General features: G+C 39.8%; 1 protein-coding gene across 1 annotated transcript in view; it reads left to right on the forward strand.

Annotated features, from left to right (window-relative positions):
- The window catches only part of DNAH3 (dynein axonemal heavy chain 3), a 184,433-nt gene that overhangs the window by 22,498 nt on the left and 147,786 nt on the right, over window positions 1-14,149 (forward strand). The window contains exons 5-8 of the mRNA XM_029576090.1: window positions 1,895-2,078; window positions 9,599-9,788; window positions 12,824-13,019; window positions 13,667-13,792. Of these exons, the coding sequence (XP_029431950.1) occupies window positions 1,895-2,078; window positions 9,599-9,788; window positions 12,824-13,019; window positions 13,667-13,792 (696 nt within the window). The remainder of the gene's footprint in view (window positions 1-1,894; window positions 2,079-9,598; window positions 9,789-12,823; window positions 13,020-13,666; window positions 13,793-14,149) is intronic.

Raw genomic sequence — 14,149 nt, forward strand, 5'->3', positions numbered from 1 at the left:
AAGGGGAAGGGACCACATGCAAGTCTTGCCTCAAAGAACACAGAGAATGAGTTGGTTTCTATGACAGCAAACGATCAGTAAGTACTGGGGGCAGGCCCACCTCAGATCTCATAGACTAGCATGAGAATTTAAAAATTGCTCCTAGCAATAATAAGTAGCCAGTGTAATTTTATCAAACATGGCATAACTGAATCATATTTCCTAGCCCCAAATTTCAGTTTGGCTGCTGTATTTTGTGCCTCTTGCAAGTATGAAAATTCTAACAGCATAATCCTGATATAGGGCATTACAGTAAATCAACTGCAAAAGAATCAAGGAGTATACTAAAGATTCTAAGTCTTTCTTATCTAATAAAGCTCTTAGTTGATGTAGAAACTGTAAGTAAAAGCAATGAGTGAATGACTGCTGAGATACATGCCTGGATTTAGGAATAGACAACAAAGGCAACTACCTCTGGTACCAAATCTTGATAGGCATGGGAGTGTTGCAGCCTCTATCTCAGCCTGCGTCCCAGTTACTTCTTACCTAAGTAATGCTGATCCTGCAGCAGGAACCTTGAACAAGAAATTCAGCCCTGCCCTTTGCAAGGGTTTCCAGAGTAACCGGAAAGCAGTGCGGAGGGCTCAGGGTCACCATAGATTCTTTAGCACCTGATGGGGAGCTGGAGGCCCCATGCTGAATTATTCTTCTTTTGAAATTGCTCCTGCCGCCAGATCAAGGCCCCGTTGCTACTTCAGGTGAGAAGTAGCTGGGAGGGGAGAACTGGAAAGGGGAGAATCTAGAGCTCTGGCAATCTGTGATCCCTCACTTCCCTCTCCTTTCCTTCCCCCTGGTACTTTTGATGCCTTTGGGGGGTGGGGTGAGAGTCAAACCCCCTCTCCCACTCCATATCTTGTGATTCATTTGATGGGGAAGAGGAAGAAAAGGACCCTGCCTCCTCTAGCTGTGGTTGCTCAAAATGTAAATCCGGCCCTGCTGAGATTAGATTGTTCATATTAAGGACTGTAAACATACTTTTAAGGCAAATCGTGACTCCAGGTACAGTAGGAAACGTATTCAAAGGTCAGTTAGCTCTCCCTAGCCATTGTGCTTCTGTTTTTGATAGTCTTGAGTTTTAGTTTATGCTCCTCCAGCTACTTGGCAATTAATGTTGAACAATTATTCAATCCTGTCCTATCATCAGACTCTACAGGGTTAATGAAGGCTATAAACTGAATGTTGTCAGCATATATATAGCAAGTAATACATAGTTCGTCTATCATGGTGGCTAGTGGCTCCAGATGTAAGTGAAATAGGTTATAGAACCTTGTGTTTGGCACTGCAAGACTGCTCTCTAAAACTGCATTTTCCTGATTAAGGATACACTGCATTAACTGTGTCTAATCTAGTCCGCTTTCAATTCAGATACATTTGGATATGGGGTTCCTATGTAGCTAAGGAAATATGTTTAATTTATCCATCTACTGCCTGACGTAACATAGGAGGAGCAGAGACTGAAACACAAACAAGTAAAATAAGCTTAGGTATAAGAACTAGAAGTGAAATATATTTGCATATATTGAAAACAGTTGGAGGTCAAATGGCTTCAACCACCAGAAAACTGTAAATGTAAAACAATACAGCTATTATAAAATCAAATAAAATTGTTAATATGCTAAACATATATACATTGTGATAAATTATTAAAATATTGATTTTGTCATTTTTATGCAAATCCCACCATATTATCATCATTAGCCATCAAATTTAAAAATCCCATTTTAGTGCATGACATATTACTGTTAATCTGAAGAGAATATATCTTCAGAAGTCTTTTATATTATTTGATTAGTTTAGCTGCAGTGTTTATTGCTACTTATTTGTGTGTTTACTTTATAATGCACATTTATTTCAGAATCACTGTAACCCAAATTAGTCCTTTGGCTCTGTCATCAGCAGATGGGTTTGGTGCACAGTTAGGGGTTATAATTTATCCAGAAAGCAGACCAATGTCCCCAGAAGAACAATTAAATATTATGTTTCAACAAGAGGAGGACATAGACAAGGAAGAAAATATACCTTCAGACAGAGATCTAGAGGTCTGTATCGTTAACATTTAAAATGCTGTATTTTTTCTAAACTGTCTCATCCATCATCACATAATCAGCATTCGGAGTCCTATTTGCACACCAAGCAAATGCAGTTCCTGATAATCGCACTGAGAACCGTGTCCACTGCCTCATACTTGTGCAATTTTATCTGTTTCTTTTTGCTGTATTTTTTTTTGATACTGTCATTGGTGCACATATATCCCTGTACTTGTTCTGTTCCATCTGTTCATGTGTTTGACTATCCTGCATTTGAATTTCACACCATCTCTTTTACTGTCTCCACTTAACTCCTTTACTCTGAGTCTATTGTCTTCTTGATTCTCTAAATTTATTTTTCAATAACTCTAACTCATTTTCTTCTCTCTTGCTGATTTCACACGGCTAGTTATAGTCCTGGATAATTGCAGTCTGCATTTAAATACTGCCCTTGTTAAGTTCACCTTCTCTTCTCTAATTGATTCTTTTGAGTTTCCTTCATCCCCAACTAATCCTGATTTTATTTTGTTTAAGGGCTATGTTTTCTTTTTTTCATTCCCCTAATCTGCTCCAAGCTTTCTCATTATCTCATTTTCATCTTCTCACCTTTTATTCCACATAAAAATCTTCATAATTTTAATCCAATTACTTTCTCTATTTTGCTTTTCTCTTGCCTTCCCTCTTATTCTACTTTTGTTCTTTCTCAAGTGCTGCTTGTGCTTCTAATTTCTGTCTAAGAAACTGCTAATTAGTATTTTGTTGAATATGTTACTAGTAAACTTATAATATTTTAGAAAATATATTTTACAATTTGTTTAGAAAGTGACATTAAATAATGATGGCTTTGCTGATTCAATAGCCCAGTGGTAGAGCTGGGTACTGCAATGCAGAAAACCCTGGTTACATTTACATTTATTATATTTCTTAATTGCTCAACACGGTACCAGCCTGAGTGATGAACAATAAAACATACATAATAAAATCATGTAAACAACAATACATAAACGAATAAAAACAATGCAGTAGACTCAAATATAAATCAGTGCTAAAACACGATTAGTTATAAATAAAAACACTAACGTAACAAATTAAAACAGGTAAAAACAAAATAAAATAAAATAAATGAAAATAAAACATGTCAGAAATAACATTGTTTAAATAAAAATGTTTTTATTGCTATTCTAAAATCCTTAAGTGATTCTGATCGTCTCAAATCCAATGGAAGTGTATTCCAAAATGTTGGTCCAGCCATTGAAAAGGCACGTTCTCTGGTAATATGCAGTCTGGCTGTCTTAGGAGATAGAATTTTGAGAAGGATCTTAGGGTTCGGGTGGGCTGATAAAATTTGAGCAAAGAGTTAGCCCAATGGGAAAAATCAGCGTTTAGGAGCTTGAAAATTAGCATTGCAATTTTGTATTTGATTCTTTCTTGTACTGCGAGCCAATGGAGTTCGATAAACACAGGTGTAATATGCTCAGATCTTTTTAGACTGGTGAGTAGGCGGGCAGCATAATTAAGGAGTAACTGTAAAGGACGAAGATAAATGTAAGGAAGACCAAGATAGAGACTGTTGCAGTAGTCAATTATGGGAAAAATTGATGCCTGAAGAACGGTGTGGAAGTCATTGTCAAAAAGAACCTTTTTTAGATTTCTGACCCAGTTTCTGTTCATTCTAGAGGTTGATAGAAAGTTGAGACAATTGAAGTTACAACTGAAGCCCTGGGAGAGGGTAAGTCCCAGCCATTGCACAACAGTGACAACTACTGACAAGATTAAGAATGCATGCACACAGGGCTCTTGAGTGAGCAGTCATCTGTGACTACTGACCAATGATTGTCACTGATGGTGGAGCTACAAAAGGATAGCAGTCTCTCGCTATATAGAAGAGATCCATTTCCACAATGTTTTCCGTATCAAAATTCCATATATTAAAACCCATTTTTCCATAGACTCTCATTATAAACCCATAAAAAAACAGACAAGCAGAATCTACTAAATATTTTTTTTCTTTTGCTTTTAGAAATTGCTCCTGGGGCAATTCTGTGCACAAAAATTTAAAATTCTGCGCACAAACATTTAAAATTCTACAAAATTCTGCATACTTTTATATTGGCCAAAATAACACAATATACATAACAGTCTGAGTAATTAATTTAAAATGTAATACAGAAAAGTTAATACTCGAAGATGCAGAGTTTTAAATATTTTGGGCCTGATTTTCAAAACCATTTACACATGTAAAACTGGCTTTTATACATGCAAATGTACTTAACCTGTGAAAGGGGTTTTTTGAAAATTACTACAATATGTCATAAGATTTATTCGTGTAAATGCACTTTACTCAAGTAAATGACTTTTGAAAATTGCTTTTATAGTATGTTACATTTATGCGAATAAGTCCTTTGAAAATTCACCTGTTTGAGCAGAATTTCCATAGTACACGGTAAAAGTGTCTCTTCCACTCTTCCACCCTGTCTCCCTACTTCCTGGCCAGACCCCTTTCACTTTGCCCTCTCAGGCCTCCACCCTTTTTCCCTCCCCTCTAGGCTCATCTTCTTCAACTCTATCTTCATTCCCCAGCCCTCCACTCCCATTTTGATCCCTCTTTCATACTGCTCCTTATACAGGCTCCATCCTTCCCTCACTCACACACATCCCCCTCACACGGATCCCTTTCTTTCTTGTACACACACCCTCTTCACACAAGCTCCCTCTCTTTCTTGCACACATCTGTCGCCTCATGCAGGCTCCCTCTCTCGCATACACACACTCCCTCACACAGGTTCCCACTCTTTCTTGCACACACACCCACACACCCTCACTCAGGCTCTCTCTCTTGTGCACACACATCCTCACACAAGCTATCTTTTTCTCTCTCTCAGAAATCCCTGACACAGGCTCCCTCTCCTTCTTGCATACACACCCTGACCCAGGCTCCCTCTGTTAAAACAGACATGCATCCTCACTCACTCATACACACACACACAGCTCCCAATCTGTCACTAATATGCACATTTCCTCACAATCTCTCCTCAAATTTACTCACACCCATGCACCCTCACACAGGCTCTCTCTCACACCCACATACACACACCCTTGCACACTGGCTCCCTCTCTCTCACATATGTAAACCTCCTCTGCACACAGGCTGTCTCTCATTGGGCCTGTCAGTTCTTCGCCACGAGTGGGATGGGCTCAGCTCGTGGCATACCAGGCCTTACTTATCTTCACTGTGAGCAGGATAGGCTCCACTCAAGGCCACCGGGTCTGTGATATCTTCACTGCAAGCAGGATGAACTCCGCCCATGGCATGCCGGGCCTTATTTATCATTGTCGAGAGCAGAGTAGGCTCCACTTGCAGCATGCCAGGCCTCTCTACAAATTCTGCCCCAAAAAGTAAAATTCTGCACAGGAAGGGAAATCTGCGTTCCACAGTAGTGCATAATTTCCCAGGCGTAAGAAATGTATCAACCTCTAATTATGGTTATCTTCCTTCTTCTTCTCATCCTCTTAACTATTGTCTCTTTCTATGGATCATATTCATAGAAACATAGAAATGATGGCAGAAAAGGACTAAATGGTCCAACCAGTCTGCCCAGCAAGCTTATGGTTGTAACTACTGGCCATACAAGCCACCTTTATAAATATTAGTTTCGCAGACTGTCAAAATCAGGGCCCTTATTGGTTGCTGTTTGAGTCCAATTCCCTATTCCCTCTTGCCACTGAAGCAGAGAGCAATATTGGAGTTGCATTTACAGCATAAAGGCTTATTGGTTAAGGGTAGTAACCACCATATCAGCAAGTTACTCCGATGCTTATTCGTTTTCCCAGACTGTGCATTTCAATGTCCTTGTTGGTTGCTGTCTGAATCTAATTCCTCTTTTCTTCCTGCCATTGAAGCAGATAGTAATGATGGAGTTGCATCAACAGCATAAGGGCTTATTAGTTAAGGGTAGTAACCACCACCCTAGCAAGTTACCCCCATGCACTCTTTTCTTCATTCACATCCTCTAGTCTTAAGGGATCTATAGTGTTTATCCCATGCCCCTTTGAAAACGTTAACTGTTCTTGTCTTCTCCACCTCCTCCGGAAGGGCATTCCAGGCATCCACCACCCTTTCTGTGAAGAAATATTTCCTGACATTGGTTCTGAGACGTCCTCCCTGATATTTCATTTCATGACCCCTAGTTCTACTGATTTCTTTCCAATGGAAGAGGTTTGTCATTGATTGTGCATCATTTCCGCCATGGTTAAAAGGTGAGGTGAAAGAGGCTATTTTAGCCAAAAAAACATCCTTCAAAAATTGGAAGAAGGATCCAGCTGAAGAAAATAGGATAAAACATAAGCATTGTCAAGTTAAGTGTAAAACATTGATAAGAAAGGTAAAGAGAGAATTTGAAATGAAGTTGGCCATAGAAGCAAAAACTCATAATGAAAACTTTTAAAAATATATACAAAGCAAGAAACCTGTGAGAGAGTCAGTTGAACCACTAGATGACTGAGGGGTTAAAGGGGCTCTTAGGGAAGATAAAGCCATTGCAGAAAGACTAAATGAATTCTTTGCTTCTGTGTTTACTAATGAGGATGTTGGGGAGATACCAGTTCCTGGGATGGTTTTCAGGGGTGATGAGTCAGGCGAACTGAACCAAATCACTGTGAACCTGGAAGATGTAGTAGGCCAGATTGACAAACTAAAGAGTAGCAAATCACCTGGACCGGATGGTATGCATCCTAGGGTACTGAAGGAACTAAAAAATGAAATTTCTGATCTATTAGTTAAAATTTGTAACCTATCATTAAAATCATCTATTGTACCTGAAGACTGGAGGGTGGCCAATGTAACCCCAATATTTAAAAAGGACTCCAGGGGCGATCCGGGTAACTATAGACCAGTGAGCCTGACTTCAGTCCCGGGAAAAATAGTGGAAACTATTCTCAAGATCAAAATTGTAGAGCATATAGAAAGACATGGTTTAATGGAACACAGTCAACATGGATTTACCCAAGGGAAGTCTTGCCTAACAAATCTGTTTCATTTTTTTGAAGGGGTTAATAAACATGTGGATAAAGGTGAACTGGTAGATGTAGTGTATTTGGATTTTCAGAAGGGGTTTGACAAAGTCTCTCATGAGAGGCTTCTAAGAAAACTAAAAAGTCAAGAGATAGGAGGTGACGTCCTTTCATGGATTACAAACTGGTTAAAAGACAGGAAACAGAGAGTAGGATTAAATGGTCAATTTTCTCAGTGGAGAAAGGTAAACATTGGAGGGATCTGTACTTGGACCGGTGCTTTTCAATATATTTATAAATGATCAGGAAAGGAATACGAGTGAGGAATTCAAATTTACATATGATACAAAATTATTCAGAGTAGTTAAATCACAAGCAGACTGTGATACATTACAGGAGGACCTTGCAAGACTGGAAGATTAGCCATCCAGATGGCAGATGAAATTTAATGTGGACAAGTGCAAGGTGTTGCATATAGGGAAAAATAACCCTTGCTGTAGTTACATGATGTTAGGTTTGATATTAGGAGCTACCACCGAGGAAAAAGATCTAGGCATCATAGTGGATAATACTTTAAAATCATCAGCTCAGTGTGCTGCAGCAGTCAAAAAAGTAAACAGAATGTTATGAATTATTAGGAAGGGAATGGTTAATAAAACAGAAAATGTCATAATGCCTCTATATCGCTCCATGGTGAGACCGCACCTTGAATACTGTGTACAGTTCTGGTCGCCGCATCTCAAAAAAGATATAGTTGCAATGGAGAAGGTACAGAGAAGGGCAACCAAAATGATAAAGGGGATGGAACAGCTGCCCTATGAGGAAAGACTGAAGAGGTTAGGGCTGTTCAGCTTGGAGAAGAGATGGCTGAGGGGGGATATGATAGAAGTCTTTAAGATCTTGAGAGGGCTTGAACGAGTAGATGTGAATCGGTTATTTACACTTTCAAATAATAGAAGGACTAGGGGGCATTCCATGAAGTTAGCAAGTAGCACATTTAAGACTAATCGGAGAAAATTCTTTTTCACTCAACGCACAATTAAGCTCTGGAATTTGTTGCCAGAGGATGTGGTTAGTGCAGTTAGTGTAGCTGGGTTCAAAAAAGGTTTGAAGTTCTTGGAGGAGAAGTCCATTAACTGCTATTAATCAAGTTTACTTAGGGAATAGCCACTGCTATTAATTGCATCAGTGGTATGGGATCTTTTTAGTGTTTGGGTAATTACCAGGTTCTTGTGGCCTGGTTTGGCCTCTTTTGGAAACAGAATGCTGGGCTTGATGGACCCTTGGTCTGGCCCAGCTTGGCAATTTCTTATGATCTTATATAAAACCTTTCAGGTATCTGAAGGTCTGTATCATATCTCCCCTGCATCTCCTCTCTTTCAGGGAATACATATTTAGGACAGTCAGCCTCTCCTCATAAGTTATTTGATGGAGACTCACCACCATTTTGGTTGCCCTTCTCTGGTCTGCCCCCATCCTGTCTCTGTTCCTTTTGAGATACGGTCTCCAGAACTGAACACAGTACTCCAGATGAGGCTTCACCAAGGACCTGTACAAGGGGATTATCACCTCCTTTTTCTTACTGGTTATACCTCTCTCAATGCAGCCCAGCATTCTTCTGGCTTTTGCTATTGCCTTGTCACATTGCTTTGCCATCTTCAAATAGCTAGACCCTACAATCCCAAGGTTTCTCTCTTCTTCCGTGCACAAAAGCCCTTCACCCCCCCTCACACACAACTCTTTTGGATTACCACATCCCAGATGCATGACTTTGCACTTCTTGGCATTGAATCCCAGCTGCCATATCTTTGCCCACTGTTCAAGCATCCTTAAGTCACATCTCATTCTCTCTACTCCTTCCTGCGTGTCCACTCTGTTGCAGATCTCAGTATCATCTGCAAATAGACAAATTTTACTTTCTATCCCTTCTGCAATATCACTCACAAAGATATTAAACGAACCGGTCCCAACACTGATCCCTGTGGTACTCCACTTAACACCATTTTCTCTTCAGAGCAGGTTCCATTTACCATCACACGCTGCCTTCTATCCATCAACCAGTTTGTAATCCACGCCACCACCTTGGTGCTCACTCCCAAGCTTCTCATTTTATTTATGAGTCTCCTAAATGGGACCATATCAAAAGCATTACTAAAATCCAAGTAAATTACATCGAGCGCTCTTCCCTGATCCAATTCTCTAGTCACCCAATCAAAAAATCAATCTGATTCGTCTGACAGGACCTTCCCCTGGTGAATCCATGCTGTCTTGGATTGAGCAACCCACCGGATTGTAGATAATTCACTATCCTTTCCTGCAGCAGAGTCTCCATTAATTTTCCCACCACCGAGGTGAGGCTAACCGGCCTGTAGTTTCCGGCCTCCTCTCTGCTCCCGCTCTTGTGAAGATAGGTATTTGGAAATGTTTCCCAAAAGCTGCTGTCTTATATTTAGGACAACATGGCAACAATTATAATTGCATTGATTGTCATAGCTTCATTTTCCCAATGATTATATTTTCAGAGATATTTTTACTACTTATACCATGGAATCTATCAAGAAATGCTTGAACCTCAAGAGAGCGAACAAATTACCAGAATTTCAAAGTATATACCAGCTCAACTTTTGAAGAATGCTAAACTTGAGAAATTGTTTCTTAATCTAGCTGAAGAAATGAAAAATGATTACAACTTCAGTATCAGAAAATGTATTGGTAAGACCCATAGGAAACTTTACACTGTAGCTTGTCTGACATGGTGGTTCTGCAATGCACTGTACATTTTATTTCAACCCTGGGCACCCTCTGACTCTTATTTACTGGCCCTTTACATGAAATTACCAAGGGAACTTTCAGTTACTTAGAAATATACAAAATGATGGCAGTTAGGATCATTAGGTCCATCTGGTCTGTCCAATTTTATTCAGGTTCAATGTCAGAGACCTCAGTCATTCTTTGGTTTTCACCACGACTTCATAACTAGGATCATTTTTCCTCAAAAGACAACATTTTCTTCAGAAATATTTTTCAGTTAAAATGGTCAGTAACTGATGGTCAAAACTGCCTACTTTTTATTTACTAGTATGAGATGTAATTAGCCTGATGTACAGAACTACAGTAGATACTCGGTTTTCTGTGTACCTTTCCACTCTAAATAAAGTTTTATAAGAAATGAATGTTGACATAAAGACAAAGCAACTCAGTTTAAACATTTTTGATCCCCTGTTTGGAATAGATTTACAGAAAAGTTTATGGGCAATTGCATTGGTTAAATCAGCATTCTCTAGACCATTAATTCCCGCTGCATGGAGGGAATTAATATGACAGAGGGTGTGGTAGTGGCATATAGGGCCTCACATTTCATACTATACCAGACCTCTCTCCAGCTTGATAACTTTGTACAAACTGAATAAAGTTAGTTATTAACAGAGACTGAACTACACCTCTGTCTTTTTGAATAAGCAGTTAGCAGGCTGACTAGTAAGTCCTGGGTATCACTGATTTATGTTTCTGGACATTTGATTTACATTAGGCTTAGAAAATCTCTTTTCCATTCTATTGTATGCAACCCCTGTCGATACAAATCTTGAATGTTTATAGAAACCCCCCTCCTAAAGGGGGGTTTCTATAAACTCAACATCTTAAAAAAACTCAAACCCCTCCTCCACACCCGCGATTTCCGTACAGTCGTACAGACCACCATGCTCACGAAACTAGACTACTGTAACTCCCTGCTACTAGGACTCCCTGCATCCACCATCAAACCCCTTCAGATTCTACAAAACTCCATGGCTAGAATCATAACCGGTACACGCAAAAGGGATCACATCACCCCTATACTAAAGGACCTACATTGGTTGCCAATATCCTACCGCTCTCAATACAAAACACTCACCATCCTTCACAACTCCCTACATAAACACAATCACACCTGGCTCGATGAAATGCCTCGTCACCGCTCCTCCGACCGCCCCACAAGAACAACCCATACAGGCACCCTCCACATCCCACCCCTCAAAGCAGCGCACTCAACTCACACCAGAAGGAGAGCTTTCTCCATTGCTGGTCCCACCCTCTGGAACTCCCTCCCCACCTTCTTACGCCAAGAGACATCCTTTCACAACTTCAAGAAAGGAGTCAAGACATGGCTCTTCCGACAGGCCTACCCCGACACAAACCAAACCTAACATCTCCCCCCTCAGCTCCCCCTGCTCGACCTCTACTACTCCCCCCCTTCTCAGCTCCTCCCTTTTCGGCCTCCTACCTTTCACCCTACCCCTCCGCTCGACTTTTCCCTCATCTCCTCCCTTTCAGCCTCTCCCCTTATCCCTTGTCACCTAGCCGACTCTCCACCCTTAGTATTCCCCCTCCCCCGCAACTCCCTTTTACCACCCAAAAACAAAAAAAGAAAAACTTATTTTCTTGTGATTCCCAATGACCAACGACCATCAACCCCTCCGTATCTCTACGTAGTTAAAGAGATCCTTGTATATTTTAAGCCTCTGTACCCCTTCCCCGCCCTACTCACCCTACCTCTCCTCTACCCTCCTTTGCTAACCTTTGACCCCCCTTTTCCCTCCAATGCCGCCCGTTAAATCCTTCTAACCCCTCTTATCTCATATTTAAGTGAATACTGTTAAGCAAATGTCTCTCAACACCTCATTAGCTCTACAATCTGATTGTAACTGTACTTATCGTCAACTGTATATAGTTGCATCTATTTGTGTTTTTTCACTCCTTCAGTCCAGCCTTGCCCTCCCCTCTAGCTCCCCCTCTCCCACCCTTCCGGTATCCTCGCTTCCCACTCCCCTCCCCTGTATTATTGCTCTATTGTGCTATTGTTTTATTATCTATTTATCTGTTTTACTGTTTTATTGTTTTATTGTTATATTGTAACTTTCCTCCGTTTGAGTTTTTTGTAAACCGGCATGATGTGTTTCACGAATGTCGGTAAATAAAAGTTAATAAATAAATAAATAAATAAATAAATGTCTACTACATACTACAATAATGAAATGATGTCCATGGAATGGCAGATTATAGCAAGTTAATTCCCTTGTTTTCAATTCATATGTTTCTCCATGCAGAGGGAATGTCTGTCATGATGGCAAAATGTCATTAATTGAATTACTTTGAAGTCAATATTCAAAGCTGGCCATTTAAGAAACTTGGTTGGATATAACTTATCTGGTGAAGTTACAAGGTATATTCAGCAGCAAATCTATGTCGCTGAATGTATGTGTATATCTTTGTGGTTAGCCGTATAAGTTATAACTGGCTAAGTTTAGACCTACTGTATATCACATCTGTCTTAGCCGGTTAACTTATATGGCTAGGACCAAATATCTGTAGTTAGCCGCATAACTTATATGACTAACTTGCTCCATCCCGATCTGCCCCATACATGCCCACAAGTTATGCGGCTAACTTCATAGCCACATAAGTGACCTATATGGCTCAGTGGTGGCTGCTGAACGTAGGCACATATTCAGCGGCTGCTACTTAGCCACATAAGTTTACACTTATCTGGCTAAATAGCACTGAATGCTCTTTGGATATTGACCTCTTTATGTATAGTTGCCTAACTTCTTGTCTGGAATTGCTGGTTCCCTCACAGTTATGTCTTTATTTTATCCCCAGCCCTTTCTATTGATATTTTTGTCATGTTTTAATCACATGTATTTATTGAATTACAGTTCTAATTGCACTACATTAATGTCAGAATATTTAATAAACTTGATCTGTTGCAGTTGATTACATCTTGAAGGATCCAGAAGAGAAAGAAAGACTCTTTATTGCTAGCATCCCTAGATCATTTCCTCTGAGAATAATCCGTGCCCCAGTACCATGGCATAGTGCATACCAAGAAAACAAGACGTGGAATGAAATTCATCTGTTTACTGTGAATCCCATGATGCTTATCTTGCAACATCTTTGGTTTACAGAGTAAGATGCCATTCTGCTTAAAAGTAATATCGATTTTGCAGTAACCTACACTGGATAATATTCATGGGCTGCCCATGGAAATGCGCAAATAGTAAAATGAACAGCCTCAGTAGCTTTTGGTGGCAACATGTTTTGCTGTTTGGCAGGACTGAGTGCTGCAGCTGTAAATTCATGGTAAAATTCAAGGTGGGAAACATTTTTCTAACTCTTAAGTGCAAAGAATATTTATAGAACTCAAATTTCTCAGCAAATATAATATTCATGAACCACACTGGATGCAAACAATTTTTCTGACTTAATATGCAATTTAACACCTGGGAAGAATATACTTATTTTGAAAGGCCATATCCCTTCACAGTGGCTCAGTGATAATACAATTTTTATCTGCTGGGCTTCCATTATGTGCTTTTAACATAGCATTTCTCAAGCATCCCTGCTATGATGAATGTCACCATTATGAGTAATACCACATGAATTATTGTTTCACTTGTTAGGAGGGTATTGAATGATGGCCCGTTTTATCTCTTGTTTTCCTTGATAGTCATATTAAGATCTCATAGTGTTTCTGGACAAGTAGGGAAAGCAACACATATCACCAAGCAAATCAGTTAAAGAAACGATGCATCCATTCATCTACTTTTTTCCAGGTTTAATGACCTAAGGTTTGTACGAACCAAAGAAATGCTGTCAGGAAACCTGCCACTGCTTCCTAGCGAGTTTGAAGATTTAATTCAAAGGCATTGCCTGGATGCTCAACACATTCTTCGGAAAAAGTCAGTACAATAACAACAGAATCTTAATGTGATGCTTTTTACAGAATATGACAAATCTTAGATGTTAAAAAGCAAAGCGTATAGGTACATTGGGAAAAAATGGAAGTAGAAAAATTAGCCTTCGAAAGACAAATGAGTAAAAGAAAGTCTTGCCATTGCTCTTCTAGAAAATACTGTGGGGTTAATATTCAGTAAGCCCGCAAGCAGGCAAGTTACCCAGTTACAGTTAGCCAAACAACTTGTCCTGGGTATTCAGTGAGATTAGTATCACACCGAATATCCCCAATTAAAGTTATCCAGCTAACTGTAGCCAGATAACTTTAAACATAACCAGATATTCTTGTGAACGTTGATGGC

This window comes from Rhinatrema bivittatum, chromosome 14 (assembly GCF_901001135.1).
Source record: "Rhinatrema bivittatum chromosome 14, aRhiBiv1.1, whole genome shotgun sequence".
Lineage (NCBI taxonomy): Eukaryota > Metazoa > Chordata > Amphibia > Gymnophiona > Rhinatrematidae > Rhinatrema > Rhinatrema bivittatum.